The 22221-nt window shown below is 43.5% G+C and overlaps 1 protein-coding gene across 1 annotated transcript in view; it reads right to left on the bottom strand.

Moving 5' to 3' along the window:
• The window catches only part of LOC147017346 (cytoplasmic aconitate hydratase-like), a 70288-nt gene that overhangs the window by 5920 nt on the left and 42147 nt on the right, over positions 1–22221 (bottom strand). The window contains exons 5-13 of the mRNA XM_085846934.1: positions 20284–20463; positions 19805–19874; positions 19529–19712; positions 19244–19383; positions 18941–19112; positions 15401–15501; positions 15113–15229; positions 14738–14897; positions 11–146 (exon numbers count right to left, since the gene is read on the bottom strand). Of these exons, the coding sequence (XP_085703060.1) occupies positions 11–146; positions 14738–14897; positions 15113–15229; positions 15401–15501; positions 18941–19112; positions 19244–19383; positions 19529–19712; positions 19805–19874; positions 20284–20463 (1260 nt within the window). The remainder of the gene's footprint in view (positions 1–10; positions 147–14737; positions 14898–15112; positions 15230–15400; positions 15502–18940; positions 19113–19243; positions 19384–19528; positions 19713–19804; positions 19875–20283; positions 20464–22221) is intronic.

The raw sequence follows: 22221 nt of genomic DNA, 5'->3' as shown, positions 1-22221 counted from the left end.
GTTTGCAAACCCAAGTTTCTCCATGTAGGGCAGCATTCCACTCGCATTCAGGTAGTGTGTGACCACTCCGCTGCCTGGTAAGAGACTCGTTTTGATGTACGGCTTTATCGAAAGCCCGGCTTCCACGGCCTTCTTTGCAAGTAAGCCTGTTGGGGTTGGATATAAAAAAGGGGGATTTTAAAATCCCATTTTACCTTGAAAATTATTGAGGATTGAAAAACAAAAACACACACGCGCACACGCACTATTAGTGCTTGGCCGATATAACAATTCTTCAGGAATCGGCAGATTGCAGTCAGTGTGATTACCGACGGCAGTATGTACTGGAGACAGCCCAAAACCCTTGTGTAGCTTTCACCCTTGTTTTGGGGGAATTTCAATAAGCAATGTACAAAAACAACATTTCAGGGAGATGTGCATAAACATGAATATGTATAAACAGCTGCCAATCGGCATGTGATGGGTGGAAAAAAAATTGCCTCTGTACTTTAGAAAAAACACGTCGATACGGCAAACGGCTCGGAAATCGGGTGTTATCAAATCTATTTTGCTTTGAAAACTCACAAAGAGAAACCATGTAACTTTTGTGAATCATGCACATCCAGCTTGTAGCAACTGCTGACTGTACATCCCGATCGGGACACAATCTGTACCACTATCACCTAAAGGGTGCTCAGCAAGTGGCTTAAGCACTCAAGCAAGCATTCCAATTAAATGGTTGACAAGGAACGGCTGGCCAGGCTGTGGCTGCATGCATACCATGTAGGATCCCTTTAACATTAAAGTCGGTCTTCACAGCGACCGCAGCAGTTATATAAATTAAACTAGAAAGAGCAATCAGAGATTGCAGACCATCACCAGAACTTTTGTGTGCTGGTGTTACGTAATTAATTCGAACTGCCACTTTATAACTGCTGGCAATGATGACCGGTTACCAAGACGTCCCACTTCGATGTAACCCAGCTTTGATTGGACACCTGTCCCTGACGTTTTTTATTTAGTTGGATTTAGAATGGGATTAGAATATATTCAAATCAAATGGAAGACCAAATAGGTAGAGTACTGCATTGGAGTAATCAGAAGGAACCCGAACAAGCAAAAAGCAAAGATGAAGTAATCAGGAGGAACCTGGATAGGATTCACATTTCAGTTGCTACTCCTCTACCTTCAAACCCAACCAGGTACAGCCAAGTGAGCCTTATTCAAAAAAATTAATAAATAAAATAAAATTAAAAAAGAACCAGGTCAAAAAAAATTCTGACTGTCGAACCATGTGTCCGATCAAGTTGAAATTTAAAACATGTATTCCCCATTACTACTAGATCATAATTGTGAAGTTTCATGTCGATTGATGAAGTGGTTCCAGAGAAAACATTATTCAATATTTTTTCTTAAATCCAATATGGCTACCAAACCATGTCTCCCGTCCAAAGGCAAAACTTAGTGACTCATTTTTTGATCAAAACTGAGCTCATACTAATTTTGGAGTTACTCGGTTATAGGCTTCATGTTAGTGTATAAGTTATTGTAATTTGTTCCCTACGTAACCTTGTACGCTCATGGCAGGACCTAGCAACTCCAACAGAATTCGGAAATACCACAAAAAAACCTAGTATCTCAATGGACCAATCTGATGCCATGCTTTAGTCACATGACATTGAAATGGCAGCGCTCTAACATCTGTAAAGGAATAATCAAATCTTCTCGAATGGATACGGCTTTAATATATATATATATATATATATATATATATATATATATATATATATATATATATATATATATATATATATATATATATATATATATATATATAAAAGCAGTTTTTCTTTGTTTTCTCAAAATCAATTAGAAGTGAGTTACTAGGTTCTGCCTTTGGACGGAAGATATTGTGACCTATCAATTATTCATGAACACCCTGGTACCCCCAAGGCTTGGTGAACATTTGTGTGAAGTTTCCCCTCTCTATCCAGCCGTTCGAGAGAAGATTTATATAGGTTTTTAGGGTAAATCCAATATGGCTGCCAAACCATGCGACCTGACATCAAATGTGTGAACCTTTTGTTCCTCATGGATAGGCGGTCATACGTGTGAAGTTTCGCCTCGATCTGTTCAGCCACTTCAGAGAAGATTTTTGAAGGTTTTATTTATTTTACAATATGGCTGCCAAATCACGTGACCGAAGATGTAATCAATTTTTTTTTTCTGTGGACCATTTTATCCCTCGATGACCCTTAAATTTTAATACTGATCAGATGTGGCGTTCTACATATGTAATTATGTCATAACGAAGGCACCTATGACGTCATTTAAAAAAAAAATATCTTATTCCCCATGAGTACTTGCCTTGTGCAAGCCTGGTGTTGGCTTAGTGGTTAGGGTGGTGGCTTGGGATCCCAGGGTCCTGAGTTCAAGCCCCGTTGGCTGCTGAATTAACACCAGGGGGTTGACTCAGCCTGTCATCCTTCCGAGGTCGGCGAAATGAGTACCAGTGTACTGGTCCCGGTGTATGCCCCGGTTAGAATAGGTGTACCATATCCCTGTGTGTCGTAAGAGGCGACCAGGGTTGGCGTCAGGAAGGGCATCCGGACATAAAACATTGCCTCAAGAAAAAGCCAACCCCTGCACAGCAGGGAAAAATGGCTGTAAAAACGGTCATTTTAGTACTTGCCTTGTGCCAAGTTTCAATTTTTGCCCATTTCTCCAACATGGCTGCCACCTATGACATCATAACGCACTACATGAGTAGTCACACATATAGTCAAAATTTTGTCACAATCCGACAAGTGGTTGCGGAGAAAAACACGAAAATTGTGCGGACAAACAGACAAGAGAGACAAACAAATGTGCCCAAATGCAATACCCTCTCCTTCGGTGAGGGTAATGAATTCATTCAAATAATGACTTTATCCACAAAGGAGTTGCTGTTTAATGGAGAACAACCCTGGAGACATCCCAAAGTTCAATCGCCCATGAAATAAACATTGCAGACAATCTGCCATGTTACCTGCTCATCTGTGCATGTGTCACATGGTACATCGGTTCACGGTGGTCCGTGCAAACGTTATTTTAAAACATCCCTTTTTCACCACATTTGCTTCGACGCCTTGTCGAGCACCTCGCGAAAGCTCCAAAAATAGACAATTCTCCAATTAGGAGAAAAAGATAAGTTAATGCTTTGGAAATGTCACATTTTCTTGTGTGTATGTATGGAGAAGGAGGGAACATAGCCTTGCTTGCTTAAAGTAGCCTTTAACATAGCCTTGACTTCCGGTTCCGGTTTTAGAGCAGCGAGAGGTCTCCTTTGGGGCTCCCTGCTGACGTTCTCAAAGCTAAGTTTCCGGTTGTTATTTGTCCTGTTTTAACTGTTTAATTTTCTCACCTACATGTTACTGTGTGTTGCTAGTTCAGTTTTGTTTCAAAAATCGTGCTATTTTGTGAGTATTTTTGTCGACGTTCTTACCTGTGCTTGAGGCCTAGGCCTAGGCTTGAGGCCTGCCGGTTCCACTCGGTGTTCGATCGTTTTTTTTTTTTGTTTTTGTTTTTTCTCCCCATTACCTTCAATTTCTATCCTCCCCATTACATTCAATTTTGATCCTCCCCACTTTCCAAACATCCCCCATTCTCCCAACTAATCTCTTTCTTATCTCAAAAAAAAAATAATAATAAATAAATAAATACCCTACAACAACAACAACACGCTCACCTTCTCCCGATTCTGCTTCTTCTTCTTCCTCTTAACTTCCTCCTCGTCTTCTTCCTCGATTTTTTTTTTTTTTTTTTACACTTCCATGACCTAATCTGTTGAACTCTCTCATACATTATTTTTAACTACAAAAACGATCTTATAATGCTTCATCTTCCTCTCTCACACATGTGGTACTCTTTACTGTTTCACAATGCACTACTCTTCTGCTATTTTAACAGACTGCTCTCATTTCGACCTTTCCTTCATTCCTTGCCTAAAAAATCCAACTATTACAGCGCTTCTTCTCTCCATGCTCTGAATTCGCCTTCATTGCATCCATCAAGAATTGTGTTAAATCGCATCTCTGACCTAAAACTTTTAAAAACCACAGTTTGCCATGGATGCTCGCTTTCCATCAACCATTCTTTTTTCCAACTTCAGTGCCAGCACACCCCCTTCACCCCTCACTCTCACTCTCAAAGCAACCAGCCCACTCTTCTACGTGCCAGCCTCCCTCTCACTTCTCTCAAATATTCCCCCCTCACCTTTCTCCCTCCTTTCATCCCTCTCACTCTTCCTTCTCAAAGTTGCCCCCCTCTCATCCACCAACCTGCCTCCCTCCACTGCCCTCTCACCTCCATCTCTTCACTCCACCTCCTCAAATCCTCAACTGCCTTCTTCCTTGTCTCTTGTCCCCCTCTCCCCCAGCACCACAGAGCCTTTTCTCCTCCTCATTCGGCCCCCTCCCCTCGCTGTTCTGCAATACCCCACACTCCTTCAGCAACCCTCCTTACCTGCCCCCTCGTCCTACCCTCCCCTCCCCCTCCACCTCCTGCACCCAAAGCCTCCTCCCCTTCCTCTTCATTAAAAGTGTGGACCTCAAATATCCGGGGCCTTCGCTCAAACCTTTCAGATCTTTCCATACAGGTTGCCACTGACAAACCAGACATTATCTGCCTTACAGAAACTTTCCTCTCCCAAGACGTGTCTGACTCCCAAGTATCTCTCCCTGGCTACTCCCTCTTACGGTATGACAGACCTGAGCCTCGTCCTGGTGGAGGTGTTGCTCTCTTCATCAAAGACTCTATTCCTCACTCTCCATGCACTGCTCTCACTCCCCCACACCCCCAGGAATACCTCTGGCTTCGGCTTCCCCTCCACTCCCACCTCATGTTTATATGTGTACTGTACCGTCCACCGAACAGTGATGACTCCATCTACACCTCACTATCCGAAAACATGGACCATCTTCTATCTTCTCATCCAAACTCTCTCTTCCTCTTATGTGGTGACTTCAATTGTCATCACGCCAGTTGGCTCGGTGTGGGTACCTCTCTCACCTGCCATGGCACCTCAGCAAAAGCTTTCTGCGACTCATTGGGACTGACTCAATCGGTCAACTTCCCGACCCGGATCTCAACCAATGGTACTCCATCTCTTCTGGATCTGATTTTGACAAATTTCCCTGACAATATCTGCTGCTCTTCCTTCGCTCCAATTGGTTCTTCTGACCACGTCCTTGTCAAAGTGGACATCTCTCTGGCTGTTATCAGAGAACCACCTCACCGCCGTCGAGTCTGGCATTTCACTCAAGCCGACTGGCAGGGTCTCCGAGCAGCCATCAAACTTACAGACTGGTCTCCTATCACTACTTTCTCAAACATCAACTCATCCTGGGAATTCTTTCAAAGAAACTTGCTCTCCCTCATGCACAGATTTATCCCCTCTCGTGTTCAGTTGTCTTACCCTTCCTCCCGCCCTTGGTTTACTGAAGCTTGTGGCGAGGCAGTTGTCCTGAAACAACTTGCCTTTGCCTCATGGAAAGCAAACCCAACTGAGGGCAATCTCAGTTCTTTCCACAAAGCTCGGAACAAGTGTGTATCTACCCTCAGGAGAGCCAGAAAACAACATCTTTCTCATCTCAAGTCTGAACTCTCAAACCTCTCTCCCTCCTCAAAATCCTGGTGGCGTTTAATCAAATCTGTTTCTGGTGTATGTTCCCCCTCCATCCCCTCCCTTACCTCAAATGGCCGCACTGCTGATTCCACACGTGATAAAGCTGAATGTCTAAACTCGGTGTTTGCAGCTAAATCTTGTGTCCTAAACCCATCACTATCTCTACCCACTTTACCCAGTCGCACCCAACTGTCCCTGGACTCTGTATCCTTTTCTCCTGACAAGGTGGAGAGCTTGCTTTCAAACCTCGAGTCAGATTCTGCAACCGGTCCAGACGGCATCAGCCCACGTGTCCTCAAAGCCTGCTCTTCTGCTCTTGCTCACCCTCTCTCTGTTCTATTCACCCTCTCTTTTGCCCAAGGTCATCTGCCATCTGCTTGGAAATCTGCTAACATCACTGCCTTGCATAAAAAAGGTGCAAAAACAGATCCCTATAACTACAGACCAATCAGCCTTCTCCCAATCATCAGCAAGGTGATGGAATCCATCATCGCCTCAGATATGAAATCCTTCCTCTTCTCCAATGGCTTGATTTCCAATCATCAATTTGGTTTCAGACCAGGTCACTCTACCCTGGATATGCTGCTTCTGCTCTCCCATCAATGGATGGAGGTCCTCAATGCCAGACAGGAAATCCGAGCCGTATCCCTGGACATATCACGTGCTTTTGACACAGTCTGGCACCCTGCCCTACTCACCAAACTCTCTTCCCATGGTATTCAAGGCCATCTCCACTCATGGCTCGCAGACTTCCTCTCCTGTCGCAGTCAACGTGTGGCCCTAAATGGAGTTCTTTCATCCCCTCTCCCTGTGCAGGCTGGAGTTCCTCAAGGTAGCGTTCTGGGCCCTGTTCTTTTTCTGGTTTTCATCAATGATCTCTCGGACTCTCTGGAAAATCCTCTATTTCTCTTTGCCGACGACTCCACCCTCTGCCGTACCATCTGTCATCCCTCAGACCGGCAAGCAGCAGCTTCTTCACTCACTGCAGATCTGGATAAAATCACAAACTGGTCCAACACGTGGAACATGTCTTTCAATCCAGACAAATCTCACACTCCCACTATGTCTCTTCGAAAGGACCGTTTACAAAACCCCCCCATCCACTTTCTCAACAATCCTCTGGAAGAAGTCTTTTCTTTCAAGCTTCTAGGTCTCACTATCTGCCATGACCTTTCCTGGGAAAGTCACATTTCCAACCTCGCCTCAAAAGCCAGTCGCCGACTGGGAATCCTCCGTCGTGCTAAGTCCTTCCTCGGCCCTCTTGAGCTCCTGACCACTTACAAAGCTTTTGTCCGTAGCCTGATGGAGTACTGCTCTCCCCTCTGGGCTGGTGCTCCTGCCTCCCACCTTTCTCGGCTTCACGCTGTCGAAACCAGGGCATTTAAGATCATCGGCATCTCCCGCAATGAAGCTGAGTCTTTGGGCCTCTCACTCAATCACCGCAGGTTGGTCGGTGGTCTTTCTGTCTTCTACCGACTCCTCTCCAGCCTTGCCCCCCTGCTCTCTCTGCGATTTGTCCCCACCACATTTCCACAGGGCGCTCAAGGTCCACCAACAACCCCCTTCTGGTAAAACTACCAAAATCACGAATCACTGCTCATCTTCACTCTTTCATTCCTCTTTTTTCCCGCCTTTGGAATAAACTTCCTCACTCTATTCTTTCCCATTCTTCCCTCCAGGCTTTCAAAACAGCTGTTCACCACCACCTCTTATCTTCCCCCATCCAAATCCTCGATCTTTTCTACCTCCGATAATCCACCCAAGCCCACTTCCTTCATTTCTCCTGCTTTCCTTCCTGAAAGTCCCTGAAATGTCCATCTTCTCTTCGCCATGTTCCCCATCCCATCCCCATCCCTCTCCCTTCCACAGTTTACACCTAATGTCTCACACCTAATGTGTCTGTTCCCCACTGTTTTGTCCCTTCCACTCCCGCCCCTCTTGTCTCATGCCTCCTTGCTGTGAGTTGTGTGTTAGCTCTCATACGAGCCTCGACCAAGGTATACAAAAAAAAAAAAAGTAAATTGGTATATAGCCTTAGTTATAAGACTCATTATTTCTTTAAATCATCAGATTTCGACACTTATTTAGTCCGGATGATATCCGATCGTCAAAACCGAAACAATATTTCGATGATATACGTTTGTCCGTGAGAGTAGATCGTGGAAAATCTTATCATATAATGCATGAAATCACTCCAAGATACCAATTTGAAAACTATAGCACTTACAAAACCGATGTATACAGTAATTTGTAGCTATGATGAACAGGCATTCGATGATACGAGTGAGGAAAGGGAAAAACAAAACTTTATAGTTAAGAAATCGTTGCGGCCTGTTCCAATTCACCAAGGCATGGTTGAGCAGGCCAAAACACATTGAGTCTTCAGACCCCAGCGAGGTTACCTAGGATACACCTTAAGACCCTGTAGAGTGGTAACCGTGGATGCACCTGATCCCGACATCATGCTACATTCTAAAGGGCCCCTGCTGTTGTAGAATAATAAAAATGGTACCGTGGGAAAGCTAATACCATATTTTCCGGTGTATAAACCACACTTTATCAGCAAAAAAGGTAAAGTTGGGGGTTCGATCAACACATGGGTAAAGAAAAACAAGCTCAAATGAGCTAAGTTCCTCATCCTCTTAATGATGAAGTCATAAAAACTAATATGACGTCATTGTGATGTATCAGGTTTGTGATAAATTATCTGTGCTAATGCCCGGCTTGATTCCCGCAAACAAAATTCAAACAGCTTGCCAAGTTTCGGAGATAATGGTATCGGCGATTTCCATTAGCGGCGATATTATGACGTCAACTTTTTTTCTCGGAAGAATTTCCAAAATCGGAGATGGTTACTGCCTGCGTGTGGGCTTTCTGCATATACTTGGCAAGTTTCACGAAGATCCGATGAAAAGACTGGGTTGTGAAACAAAAAGTCAAAAAATAGGAATGACGTCATAAAAATTGATATGATGTCATAGTGATGCATCATATGTGCGGTAATTCATCTCTGCTAATGCCCTGTTCGATTCTCTACTAATGCCCTGTTCAAATTCAAAAAGCTTGCCTAGTTTCGGAGATAATTTTTTCGGCGATTTCCATTAGCGGAGATATTTTGACGTCATAACTTTTTTTCTAGGAGGAATTTTCAAAATCGGAGATGGTTACTGTCTGCGCAGGGTACTTCTACATATATATGCCAAGTTTCAGGAAGTTTCGAGGAAAACTGTAGGCTGTGAAACAAAAAAGTCCACAAGAAGAAGATGAAGAACAACAACATGAGTAAGACTTAGAGATCCTCCACGAGGATCTAAAAATAAAATAATGAAATTGAAAAATAAAGTTCTTAAAAACGATCAATGCTGAATTTCTATTATATTCCAAATAAACACTTTTATAGCAGTTGGAACTGCTGTTAAGCTCAACTCCGCCATTAAAATTTTGAAAATCGGTTCAGGTTAAGAGTTGCTTGGGTTTTATTAACTGTGTACAGAAATTAAATTTAAAAACGGAGACACCCGGAGTTTAGGTGTGTGGCATATATAGAGCCTCATGGCTCTGAAAACGCCATTAAACACAAAAAAAAACACCACCACCTGGTCTCATCAAAATAACTAGCAACAGATCCATCGTTTAGTGTTCCAACATGGCTGGTTTTGCTGTTGAGGGTAACCCAGATCTTTCGGTCCACAAGGAATACCAACAATAGTTTGTCTTCTGGCAATGAAAAACTTTCGAGACTGAGAAGGAGCTGCCAGATTGTGACGTAGGCCAACGATAGGTCCACCAAGGCAGTCGGCATCTTTTGTTTTCTCTGGAAGCCAGCCTCGATGATGGTGGAGAGGGCAAGAACCTAATCACAGGTACTAACGTCTGGGCCTAAATCCCCCACCTCCCCTGCTCATCCGGTAGGAAGGCTTCCAGGGTGGGGGGTTAAACGGGATAGTGGGACCCTCTCCATCAGCTTTCCCGTCACTGATAACAAGGCTATGGGCTGTAGTTGCAAGGCAAGTCTGCTGTCTTCCAGGTTTTAGGATGGCAATAACATTATCCTTCTTAAAGACTGCAGGAATTTGCCTCGTTTCATGGACGGCAGTAAAAATGGCCGCCAACCAGGTGTGACCCTTTTCTCTGAGGGCTTTAAGAAATTCAGGAAAAATACCATCGGCCCCTGTGGATTTGCCGTTTTTGGTTGCCGACAGTGCGGTGTCGGTCTTTCTTTGTATATGGGGCTGACAGGTGACTGCTCAATGGGCTTTGGTGGAGGTTTTGGAGGTAATCCCTTTTTAACCTCCTGCCTTAGTGATTTGGAGGTCGGCACCTTTGAGGTCAGAAGGAGGTGAGATGCGATGGAATCAGGGGAAACTCTTGGGATGGCAGCGGTATTGCGCTTTTTTGTGGCACCCAGTTTCCTCAGCAATGCCCATGCCTTGCGGCTGCTGTGGGTGAAGTCTGTTGACTCCACCAACTCCTTCCAACACTTCAGACGTTTTGTGTCCAGAGTCTCAATTAATGCCAGTGCGACATCCAGGTTCCCAGTTTTGTTGTGCTCATTTAGGAGCCTTTCAGTATACGCTGTCCAGCAAGGTGTGTCGGCCTTGCGGAAGCCCCGCTGTATGGTATAGGTGGCAACAGAGAGGAGGTCATCCACAGATTCCACGTATTTAGCCGAGACAGGTGGTATATCCTCGATCTTGGATTCAGCTACTTTGGTGAAAGTCGTCCAATCTACTTTCCGGAAGTTCCAGCTTGGTTTTGCCTTAGAATGTGCCAGCGGGATCTTGGTACCAATGTGGACGACAGTGGAGCAATGTTAGCTCTTTTGGAAAGGGAGCAGGAACTCTTCTCGGTGCCGTCATTGGTAGCCCTCTACCATCCTTTGTCAGGAAGCAGAACTCGGGATTTGTTCCAGTCTGCCACCGTCCCGAGTGGAAGGTCTTCGGCTGCTTTGTGTCAAACAGCAGGTTAAGATCAGCCATCGACACCCAATTTCTTCGCTGTTCTCCGGCCACGTCATTTTCCCTATATCCCTATTCATTGTGACGAGCAGGGTACCCGTCACTGACGGGTTAGTTGACGTCTCACCTCAAATGAGTGTGTATTGGTAGAAACGTGAATTCAGTGTAAATATTCAGTGTGCAGATATCGCAGTAGGTGGAGCTCATAACCTTGGCAACCTCGTTCCCTTCCACCAGCGAAGATTTCCAACCCATGCTTGTTGTACCTCCGAAGTACTGCTTGGGAGTGAGGACGTTATTATGAAAGCTCGGCTGGAAAACCAATTTGGACACGTTTTGGGCCTACCGCCTGATGGAGATCGCCAAAGTTATTTTCATACCAACTGACCACCAACAGGCACCTATCCCTCTCCACATCGCTTCTTCAGTCCCCAACCTGTCCCCTCTCTCGATGCTCCCCATAGCTTTGCTTTTGGAAATTGCCATTTGTTATTTCTCACAACATTTCAGTGTGGTTTCCCATTTTATGATCTACAGATCAGCAGTTTCAGTTTCACTTTGGGATATCAGTTTCGATTGTGACATGCGACGCGAATGGTGCACGAAAAAGGTCGTCAAAAATTATTTTGGGGGGAACCTTTTTCGATTTTCTAAAGGGTGTAGAGAGGTCGAGAGTGGATTAAGGGTCATAAAGGAGTATAAAGTGTTTAAAGGGTGTAAGGGTCAAAATGTCTAAAGGGGTCTAAGGGCGAAAGACCAAAAGCGGTCTGAAGTGTCCAAATGGTCTGAAAAGGTCTATCGGACTATAGATCTGAAAAGTGTCGAAAGGGGTGAAGACGGTTTATTATTTCAAAAGGGTCTAAATGTCTAATGTCTAATGGGTCTAACGTCTAAAGGGTCCAACGGGTATAAAGAGGTCTAATGAGGTCTACATGCCATACAGGGTGTAAAGGAGCGAAGCTGTAGTGAAGAAATTAACACTGGAGTGCAACATGGCAATAATAGGTCTTCTGGATTTTCAAGGTCTTGGGGGTGGGGGGGTCTTTGGGGGTCTTGAGTCCTCAAGGTCTTAGAGGGTCTTCAATGGTCTAAGGGGTTTCAGCAGTCTGAAGGGTCAAAAGTTACATTCCAATCGCACATAAATAATAGAGATATAATCACACGGATGGAGGGACGGGGGGACGGACTCACGCCGAGACCGAGCTCTTTTTACATATAGATTACGATTCACAATAGGTAGAGTCATATAACGGAGCACCCACTTCAAATAAGCTTGCGTGCCAAGCTTCTCGTATGTCGTGTTCAAGAGGAAGACACCGCCAAAAGACAAGTTTCCAGCCAGTGTCATTGTTTGTGCACAGCAGAAGGGGTGGATAGACGAGGGGCTTGTAATGGTGACCATCTTTTTACATGCATCGTTTTCTATATGAACATCCAATGCAGGCAGATTTAATCCACCAAGCTTGTTCCTCACATGCTGACGCTATGCGAGCAAATGCTGGATAATGGGGCGTGGTTTAAAACGAGGAACAACCAATCAACCCTGAGTACTTTTCTATACGAGAGCAGGAAATGTATTTAAAAGGAAGAAGAAAAATCTCACGAAAGCGAGGAGCCGCGTGGGATGGTGAAGCTTGAAGAAGTACCAGTGCTGCTCGGTACTTTGGGCTTCCTTTGGTTCTCTTCGTTCTTCCTGGTTCTCTTTGTTTCCCCTCGTTTCTATCAGCGCTTCCTAACTTGCTTTCCACGGATTACTCATGGTCGCATCCGGCCGTAAAACAAAAACATTGCCTCAAAAAGGGAACCATGATGGAAGATTGTCATGGGACCCACAAGGCTAACCCCAACTCAAGCAGGGAAAAATGGCCTTAAAATGTTTGTGTGGACTACTCGCGTCGACCAGCCAAACTTTTTTTACTTCGCAGGCCTTTGTATTCGGCCCAGGTTTCGAGGAACATTAGCTATATCTCAGTTGTATTACCACAAATGAACTTTCCTATTTCCCAGACTTGGTATTTTCACCAGTTGAAAAAAAATCAACATTTCGTGACGTGTTTCCCACCGGAATTTTCGACCCGGATTCCGAGGAGCATTGGCCACATACATCTTGGTTGAACTTTTACCATTACTCCCATCGCGGTGTTGGCTGAGCATTATGTTGACTGGGAGACTGCCGGTGTTCATCGGGACGCCGAGAAAGGTCAACCTTCCGATGATCTGCTGCTGGATCGTCAAGGTGTGGGAGGAGATACCGTCAGACATCATCAAGCGAGAATTTCTGAAATGCTGCATCCCCAACAACATGGATGGCACAGAAGACGACATTTTGGAGGAGGCGGCTGCAAATGACAGTGACAGACACATGGACTTGCTCTATCCTGATTCGGACAAGGAGTTGCATGCCGTTCTCGACGAGGATTTCCTTGGGTTTAGCTGAAAATCTGCATCAAACCCAAACAGCCCTTTGCAGGGCCACAAATCCACAAGAAACATGATACCAGTATGAATCCCTTTCTTTCCTTTTTTTCTAGGAACAACAACAAAAAAAATCCTCTTTATTAAATTTAAAAAATAAGAAAGAAAAATAAAAAATTCTTGGTGTCCTCATTCACTCTCACTCATTCCTTGAAAATGAGAATAAGACTGTTAGACGAAATAAAGCGGAGCAAGCATGTTGATACCTCTGTCACTTTGTTCCGTACAAATTAATGTACAAACGTATTTCGATCTAGATCAGAAAATAAAATAAATATGTTAATTTATTTTGAGGGTGAAAAACAGGGGTGCGGTTATAAAAACGTGGCTGTGGTTTATACACTGGACAATACGGTAATCTATTTACTTGGCATAAACATTCATGTCCTTCAAATCATACTAAAATACGCAATTTGGTGTCTGTCTTTTTGTCTGTGATACATTCTGTCATTACTTATCCAATCTCAATCAAACTTGCCAAGGAGACAAAGGTCACATGATGGAGGTTGTAGCAACTATTTCCCATCCCCCCTCCCGAAGGGGGTTTTCTGCCTTGGCCAAAATCCATGTTCCATCCATCCATCCATTGGGACCACACTATGTTCAGAGCGTTAGTGCTGCCTAAGCAGTCTCCTTCGCCATTGGGTACAATCCTGGACAAGTCACCACTCCAACACAGGATACCAACAAGCTGGCACTCATTTTGCCGACCTCGAAAGGATGACAGGCCCTGGTATTAATTAAAGAGTCAACCCCACCTGGTATTAATTCAACAGCCAAGTGGGATTTGAACTCAGGACTTTTGGATCCCAAGCCCACCACCTAAACCATTAAGCCAACACCAGGCATAAATCCATGTTAACGTGTATAAATAGCTATCGTGGCGTTTTTCCAAGGGCACTTCGAATAACAAAAGTAATAATAATGATAATTGCATAATATTATTATTACAAAACAATATTAGTAGTAATAATAAATACCCCCCCCCCTCAAAGTTGATTTTTCTCCTTGGACAAATGCCGTGTTAACATGTATAAATAGCTTATCGTGGCATTTCATGGGGGCACCCCTTCTGGAAGTCATGAATATGAGAAACCACAAACATGTATGATTACCTTTTTAAACAGTCGATACTGCTGTTTAACACGAAACTCACAGGAAGGAAAGCCGACGTTCCTCGGGCACATGTTTATCGCATGTCCCACAGACTAACAGACCCGAGCTTAGATATACTGTAGTCTATATACCCCAGGCAGGATAACAACATGGCCCTTCTTGCCGCTTCTGTAGAGAGTGGGTGTACGAGTCATAAAAATGCTGGTTTTTAAAAGGCTGTCCTTCCAGGAGGGAAGAGGAAGAAGCTGGAGCTTTAACGTGTGATTCCACCAGTACGACAGCAGGAACCATTTAGAATAAAGTGTGGTGGACACGAACGGAGCACACCAACAACAACCATAGCCACAAAGACAGCAGCAACAACTATGTGTTACAATACATCCTGTTTTTTTCATGGTTCACTTCATTTTGCATCCTCATTGAGACTCACAGATACACATGCAACATGCCATATTTTGATTAAACCTGTCAGTGAAGTGAGACGTAGGCACGGGTAGTGTAAATAACATGAAAATGGACTCAGTTCAGAGAGGAGATTGGGCACCTGCAGTGAGCATGACAGACGGATTGCTGTTATTGGTGTAGCTTGTGATGGCAGCAACCACAACAGAGCCATGCCGCAGGTCGTAATCGGCACCCCCGAAACGACATCCCAACACATCACGCTGGCGCTCTGGTGGTACTTGGTAACCTTTGAAACCGACCTGGCAGCAAAAAGAAAAAAAAAGAGAAGACATGTAAGAATAACCAGAGACAAATAATTCAAAGAAATTTGTTTAAACCCTGGGATTGAAATATGTGATACACTCGAGGGCGGGAAATGGAAAAAAAATATATACCACAGTTGGCAAGAAGTACAATTTTTAATTGTGAGCATTCAATGTCAGTGAATCGTTGTTGGATGACGCACGGTTCCCACCTTCTCATTAAGACACCTTTTGAAGTCATCCTTCATGTCCTCCAAAGCTACACGGTCCTGCGGCCTCTTGGGCCCGCTGAGTGAAGGCATAACAGTGCCAAGGTCCAGCTCGACGACCTGAGGTCAGATCGGTCAAAAGGTCGCATGAACGTTTGATCTAAGTAAATCTATGCATTTAAAATGGAACTTTATTCATTTTGCCAAATAGTGCAAATCTGACAATTAAAGACACCAAAACGATGCATTCAGGGCAGATAACGAGGAACGTCAAAATAATGTTATACGTACGAGAGAATACTCTGGGTCCTGAGAAGCATCAACATAATCCCTTAGTAATTTCACAGTTTGTAAGTAACACTCAATGCGATTCAGCTTGTCCTCATCACATCCTGGAAAACAAATCAGAGGTTACTCTCTCAGTTTATAGCAACAACACAACGATCATTTTTGCTCTACAGTCTACACAGTTGTTTCAGCCAAAATAGCACACAAATACCTCAAAGGAAAAAAAAATTATTTTTTAACAAGTTCAATCTTATACATAAAACTGAGTGTGCTTGCTTCCTTATTTGATGCAAGCTCCACCCTTTCCTCAGCAAGGCGCGAGTACGTCTAAGTACGGAACTCGTACAACACAAGTGTCTATCAAATACATAGTACAACTTGGTTCTAGCTGCGAAGACGTACTTTTGGATGAACCATTCATCTGGGAGAAATTGCTGCGCATTTACCAACGTTTCCATGAGGCATCCGTATCCGAAGACTTCATCATCCACGGCTACCCACAACATGCACGCCAGCACGGGTTGGTTTGAGAACTTCAAAAGAAGATTCGGCCTCCATCATGTAAAATTCGTCGGGGAAGCAGCATTGGCAGACCATGATGCAACGGAGAACTACCCACCGCAGCTCATGAAACTAATCGAGGTGAAGGGAGTTCTGCTGATGCAGGTCTTTGACGCTGATGAGACAGGATGCCATCTCGTACCTTCCTGTCGGAGCGGGAAAGATCTACTCCAGGATTCAAGATGGCTAAGGATGGTCTTGCCCTTCTTCCATGTGGCAATGCGACAGGCAACTTCGTCGTAAAGCCAATGCTGTTCTTCCGATCGCTGAATCCCCCCTCCAACATCATCATCATCATCATCCTGAGCTAAATCTTGTGGTATCTATTTACGGCAGAGTACGTAATATTTTTACCCTCAATCACCTCATTGTTTTGTTAAAATAAGATTAAAAAAAAAAAATCACTTTGCTGTTTTGGAATAAATTTAAAAGGTAAAACATCTTGTGTTTTTGTTTATTTTTTATATGTTTATCTCAATCAAACGGAAGACCAAGAAGGAACCCAAAGAAGGAAAGAGCAAAGATGGAGTCATCAGGAGAATCGACATAAAAACAGAGCATGGAAAATAATGCAAATAGGCGAAGATAACAAGTTATACACACTAAGAAAAGATGGGAAAAGCATGATGGTGATCACTGATCAACCATCACCCCCCCCCCACCCCGGCCCCTCTCCTTTTGTCATTGTACGAACTGAGGTCTCAACCGTAGTTTGTAATTGGTTGTGAATGCAATTTCATTTGTCGCGTTGAGCTCGTTAAATGTATTGGTTACACGGTAGTTTGTAATTGGTTGTGCCGATCTGTTGCTCAGCCTCTTTAACAGCTCGATTTCAGCATCAGTCAATGTTTCGACAGTTTTCCCAAGGTATTCTGACTTTAACCTTCTCTTGGGAGAATGGTGACGTACAAGAAATATACATTTGTCTTGATAAAACACGAGGCTATGAAACAAAGGAGACATATTTTTCCCATTGCTGTGACGAGGTAATAAAAAGGCTCTTCGGAAAAGGGAAGCCGCACACTCAACGCAACATTGTGAACGCATGGTGGAAGGTTAGTCGACACGGCATCGACACCAACTCTCGTTAACCTAACCAACAATGCGCAAAATCTGTAATTACATCTCCACTACGACAGGGAGGGACTTGTTGATGGTCCCGTTAATTCTTTATTCCCAAAAATTGTAATCGCACATCATTTCTGAACCAACACTCTTCAGATTTGACATGGAGGTGAGCGAAACAAAAATATTGGTCATTTTACAGGGGTCAAAGTTCAAATTGGTTGCAAATTTTGGATTTGGCTTGCCATGATTATTTCAATCAATTGAGATAAGACTTGACAAAAAGATACCTTACCACAGCAAACAAACAGACGGGGGTGAGAACAACCGACACCCAACTTCGGTGGCAGAGGTAGCTACAATGGCACGAGATAGAGCGCATACCTCCACCAAGCTGATTAGTTGACGTTTTGTATCCCACCGACAGGACGGATCTGGATCCAGACCCAAACCAAAATTTAATCGGCTTGTTCTTGTCACCTAACCAACTCATAATTCTTCGAAAAAAAAATTGAAATATCATGCTACATATCGGTTTTGGCCCCCATCTCTCAATGCTGAAGAATCACTTTAAAGTTAAACGAGTAATTTGACCGCGCGCAGTCGATGGGTATGCCTCCGCTCTCCCACACAAACACTTAAGTATTGACATATTTGACCCTTGACCTTTATCATATCTGGCCCAAAATCTAATCATTTAATTGCCCTGTCCAACTTTACCTTTTTACCAAGTTTGATGAAATTCTGTCCAATATTTGAGTTAGGGCGTAAACAGTAAAAATTTCTGAGTTTGACCTTGACCTTTGACCTTTTTCACATCTGGCCCAAAATCTAATCACTTAATTGCCCTGTCTTACTTTACCTTTTTACCAAGTTTTATGAAATTCTACAATTTGCTTCTCGAGTTATCGCGAAAACGAAAATCCGGACGGACGGACAACCCGGAAACATAATACCTCCGGCACCCTTGGTGCGGAGGCAAAAAAAATTGCTCGTATCCAGATCTTCACCACAATCGAATCAATTTGTCCTTAATACACACCCAACCTGTCCACCAAGTTTTATCCAAATCAGTCCATAACTTTTTGAGATATCCTGCTCACAAACAAGCACAGAAGGGTGTGAAAACATAACCTCTGTCCACCTTCAGTGGCAGAGGAAATTATTTAAGTACGATTGCCAGTCATTAATGGGAATATCACATATGACTCGGACATTTTACAAAATGCAGAAATATGCAGACGTGCAACCATTGCACATGCTTGAAGGATAAACAGAAAGAAAGCAAATATTCCACAAATGTATAAATCAACAAACAAACAAATAATGGCTAGCAGGATTGCCTGGAGGTATCCACATTCGCCTCTAAGCCGTCCAGCCTGGGTTTGAATCCCGACCCAGCCTTAAGCTGTCATCCCGGTGTTTCACAGGCCAGGCAGGGTGATTCATCAATGTGCGTGCTGTCCTTTGGCAGGATGTTAATTGATGTCCCATCTGCCAGCATTAATCAGCTGGTGCACATCAAAGATCCTACTGTGTCCTCCAAGAAGACTCGGCGAGCTATCGCCAGCACTGGCTAAATTACAAATTCCTGCCCTAACCTTAATCGAACATCAGGCCTAACCAGCCAGTTCATGAAAGATCTCAGCCAAGCTTCACATTGCCATATCCTCCACTCCCCCGGCCAATCCCACAAGAACGTGGGAATAATTGTGGCTGCTAAAGAAGAAGATGATGATTAACAAAGTCGTAAAAATAAATATGCCATTTCCTCAAAACCCTGATATTGTTCAGTATTGCAAAAATAAACACAGCCACATGTTTAAAGCACTTTGATTACATGTTGTCCAGCAAATCAGTGACCGGTTACTGACACTCAATGAAATACTGTCGTTAGGTTCAGCAAATGTGACATACCCATTTGCTTGAGATACTTGAGCCCAACAGAGTCCATGGGGAAGAACGCTGCCAATGCCCCATATTCTGGGCACATGTTAGCGATGGTGGCTCGGTCTGCAATCGAAAGCTGAGTCACACCGGGCCCAAAGAATTCGACAAAGCTACCTGAAATGCCAACCTGGCGAAGGTGCTGTAAAAGAACATAAGGGCGAGTGAATAAAGCAACTCCATTCTCTTTGCCTCATAAATGACATGAACACAAAACCTGCTTTCACATGCTCTGGGATTCATCACATCCAAACACTTCAATGTCCGGCTCACCTTGGTTATGGCAAGTACAACTTCGGTTGAGGTTGCCAGGGAGCCAACTTGGCCCACAAGCCTGTAACCCACAACTTTCGGTAAGCTCAAGCTCACTGGATGGCCCATCATCACAGCCTCTGCCTCAATGGCCCCCACTCCTGTTTTGGACAAATTTCATAAAATAGTATCAAAATAAAACTGTTCCAAAGCGCTGCTTAACATCAACACAGAGTGCTGATGTGCTAAAATAGCACTTTCAAATTTAGGAACCACTCGTAAGATATGAAGTTTCGTACAACTCACCCCAACTTAAGACCCCAAGACCATTCATCATCGCAGTGTGCGAGTCAGTCCCCACAAGGCTGTCTGGGTAGATGTACCCATTGTGATCAAATACTATCCTGGCCAGGTGCTCCAGGTTCACCTGGTGTGCAATTCCCGAAGCCGGTGGCACCACCAGGATGTTGTTCAAGGCCTCCGCACCCCACTGTCACAAACGATCAATTTTTTTTTTTTTGTGCAAAGCTGTTATTTTCATTTTCAAAAGTTAAAAACAATTTGGTAAGTTTACAATCTCACCTTTAAAAACTGGAATCTTTCTTTATGCCTTTCAAATTCCAACTCTTGATTTTTCTGTATACTGTCTGGCCTGCAACAAAGCAGAAAACAAATAATTCATTCAAAAGCAATGCAATAAATATTCTTGGCAAAGGTTAATGACAGATTTACAAATTGGCTTTTGGCATCGACATGAATACCTCTTCTCATTTACACCCTGCCAGCCAAGACATCCTTTCTTCCGATGGAAAACGTCTACTTTCCAACCTTATCCCTCAAGTTATGCAATTATAAAATTTTATAAAACAAATTCCTATCACTGTCTTCATAGGAAGAATTATGCCAACAGAGCAGAAAGTATATTTAAATTTTAACAACCAAAGTATGGAAAAGTAAGTTATGGAAAGCTTGTCCATTTTGTTAAAACAATGCATTATTTTAAAGTCAGAAACCATCCACCTTTCATTTGAGTTGTGCAATGCCATGGGATATTTGCACACCTTGATAGAGGTTGTTGGTGGAAAGGACAGACAACAGGTGTGTCCTCGATTTGGGGAATCCGACAGGTGGCAGGACTGCTACGCTGTGCATTTTCCTTACTGGAGTTCCAACCAGCCTGTGCCGAAACCACATGATGGCCAGGTGGGATGCGAAGCCGTGCAGAGCAGGTACTCGGAATGCTGGGTTGGGTCATGGAACAGTGAAACATTGTCAAGAGGAAACGCATGTAAAACTAGAGGGGGGGGCACTCGGTAGAGTGCAAAACCTCCGCCGCCAATACTGCTAGGTCACTCAAGTGAACCTGATATCCTATTCATTCAACTTGACGTCAACAGTGCTCACAGAGTTATAGTTTGCAACTTTCCCTTTTACATACTCAATTCATTCGTCATGCCAAGATTCCTTGAGACAGAAATTGATTTTACGTGGGTATATCCACCTGAAGTTCCAAAATCAGACGCAATTATAATTTTGGCATGTTTTTTGTTGGAAATCACTTGTAACATGTAGAAATGCAAAAAATAAAAATAAAAAAATAAAAATCGAAATTTTGTTGAAAAAAAGTTGCAAAAAATTTTTTTTTCTCGAACAATTTCTTTTTTGGGGGGGTTGGAAATCACATAAAACATGTAGAAATGCAAAAAAAATTTTCAAATATTTTTCAAAATGGCCGCCATAGCGTCCATATTGGATTTTGGACCAAGTCCAAAATCTAATGGCATGATCCTTGGACCATACCTAATACCCCACCAAGTTTCGTCGAAATCCGTCGAGGAGTTTTTCCGTAATACTGTTCACAAACAAACAAACAAGCAGTCATAGACCGGTACTTACGAAATCGTCAACTTGACCACTGACCTTGTCTAATAAAAGCTGTCTCGAGAGAAGGTAGCGACACAAAGCAGAAGTTTCTAAGATGATTCTGCACCAAACCATCAAAAATCGAATGTTTTGGATGTTTGACCTCACTGTGACCTTGACCTTTGACTGATTTTGACCAAAATCTAATCAGCGCTCGCCACCACCCTCCTGAATCACGTGGTGTAATTTGACATTGGTAGCTTCTTCCGTTCGAGTTATCTGCACCAAACCATCAAAAATCGAATACTTGACCTCACTGTGACCTTGACCTTTGACCGATTTTCACCAAAATCTACTCAGCACTTGCCATCACCCTCCTGAATCAGGTGGTGTAATTTGACATTGGTAGCTTCTTCCGTTCTCGAGTTATCGTGCCTACAAACAAACAAACAAGCAGTCATAGACTGGTACTTACGAAATCGTCAACTTGATCTCTGACCTTGTCTAATAAAAGCTGTCTCTAGAGAAGGTAGCGACGCAAACCAGAAGTTTCTACGATGATTCTCTTCCAAACCATCAAAAATCGAATGTTTGACCTCACTGTGACCTTGACCGTTGACCGATTTTGACCAAAATCGAATCAGCACTAGCCATCACCCTCCTGAATCACGTGGTGTAATTTGACATTGGTAGCTTCTTCCGTTCGAGTTATCTGTACCAAACCATCAAAAATCGAATATTTGATCTCACTGTGACCTTGACCTTTGACCGATTTTGACCAAAATCTAATCAGCACTAGCCATCACCCTCCTGAATCACGTGGTGTAATTTGACATTGGTAGCGTCTTCCGTTCTCGAGTTATCGTGCCTACAAACAAACAAACAAACAAACAGAAACGGAAGTCATCAATATACTTACGAAATCTTTAGATTTCTAAGTAACAAACCAGAACGGGCACTCAGTAGAGCGCATACCTTTGCCAACGCTACATTCCCCCCCCCCCAGAAACTGTTGATTGTGAGGGTATTTAATCCCATACCACATCTGCCATCTCATATGTGTTATGATGGCTTAAAAACATTAAATTTCCTGCTGTTTGACACTGATTGATTCAAGTACATTGTACAATTTCTGT

Source organism: Eptatretus burgeri, chromosome 11, assembly GCF_056783735.1.
Source record: "Eptatretus burgeri isolate ZD-2024b chromosome 11, Ebu_testis_v1, whole genome shotgun sequence".
Taxonomy (NCBI): Eukaryota; Metazoa; Chordata; class Myxini; order Myxiniformes; family Myxinidae; genus Eptatretus; species Eptatretus burgeri.
This window is presented reverse-complemented; position numbering and strand designations above follow the sequence as displayed.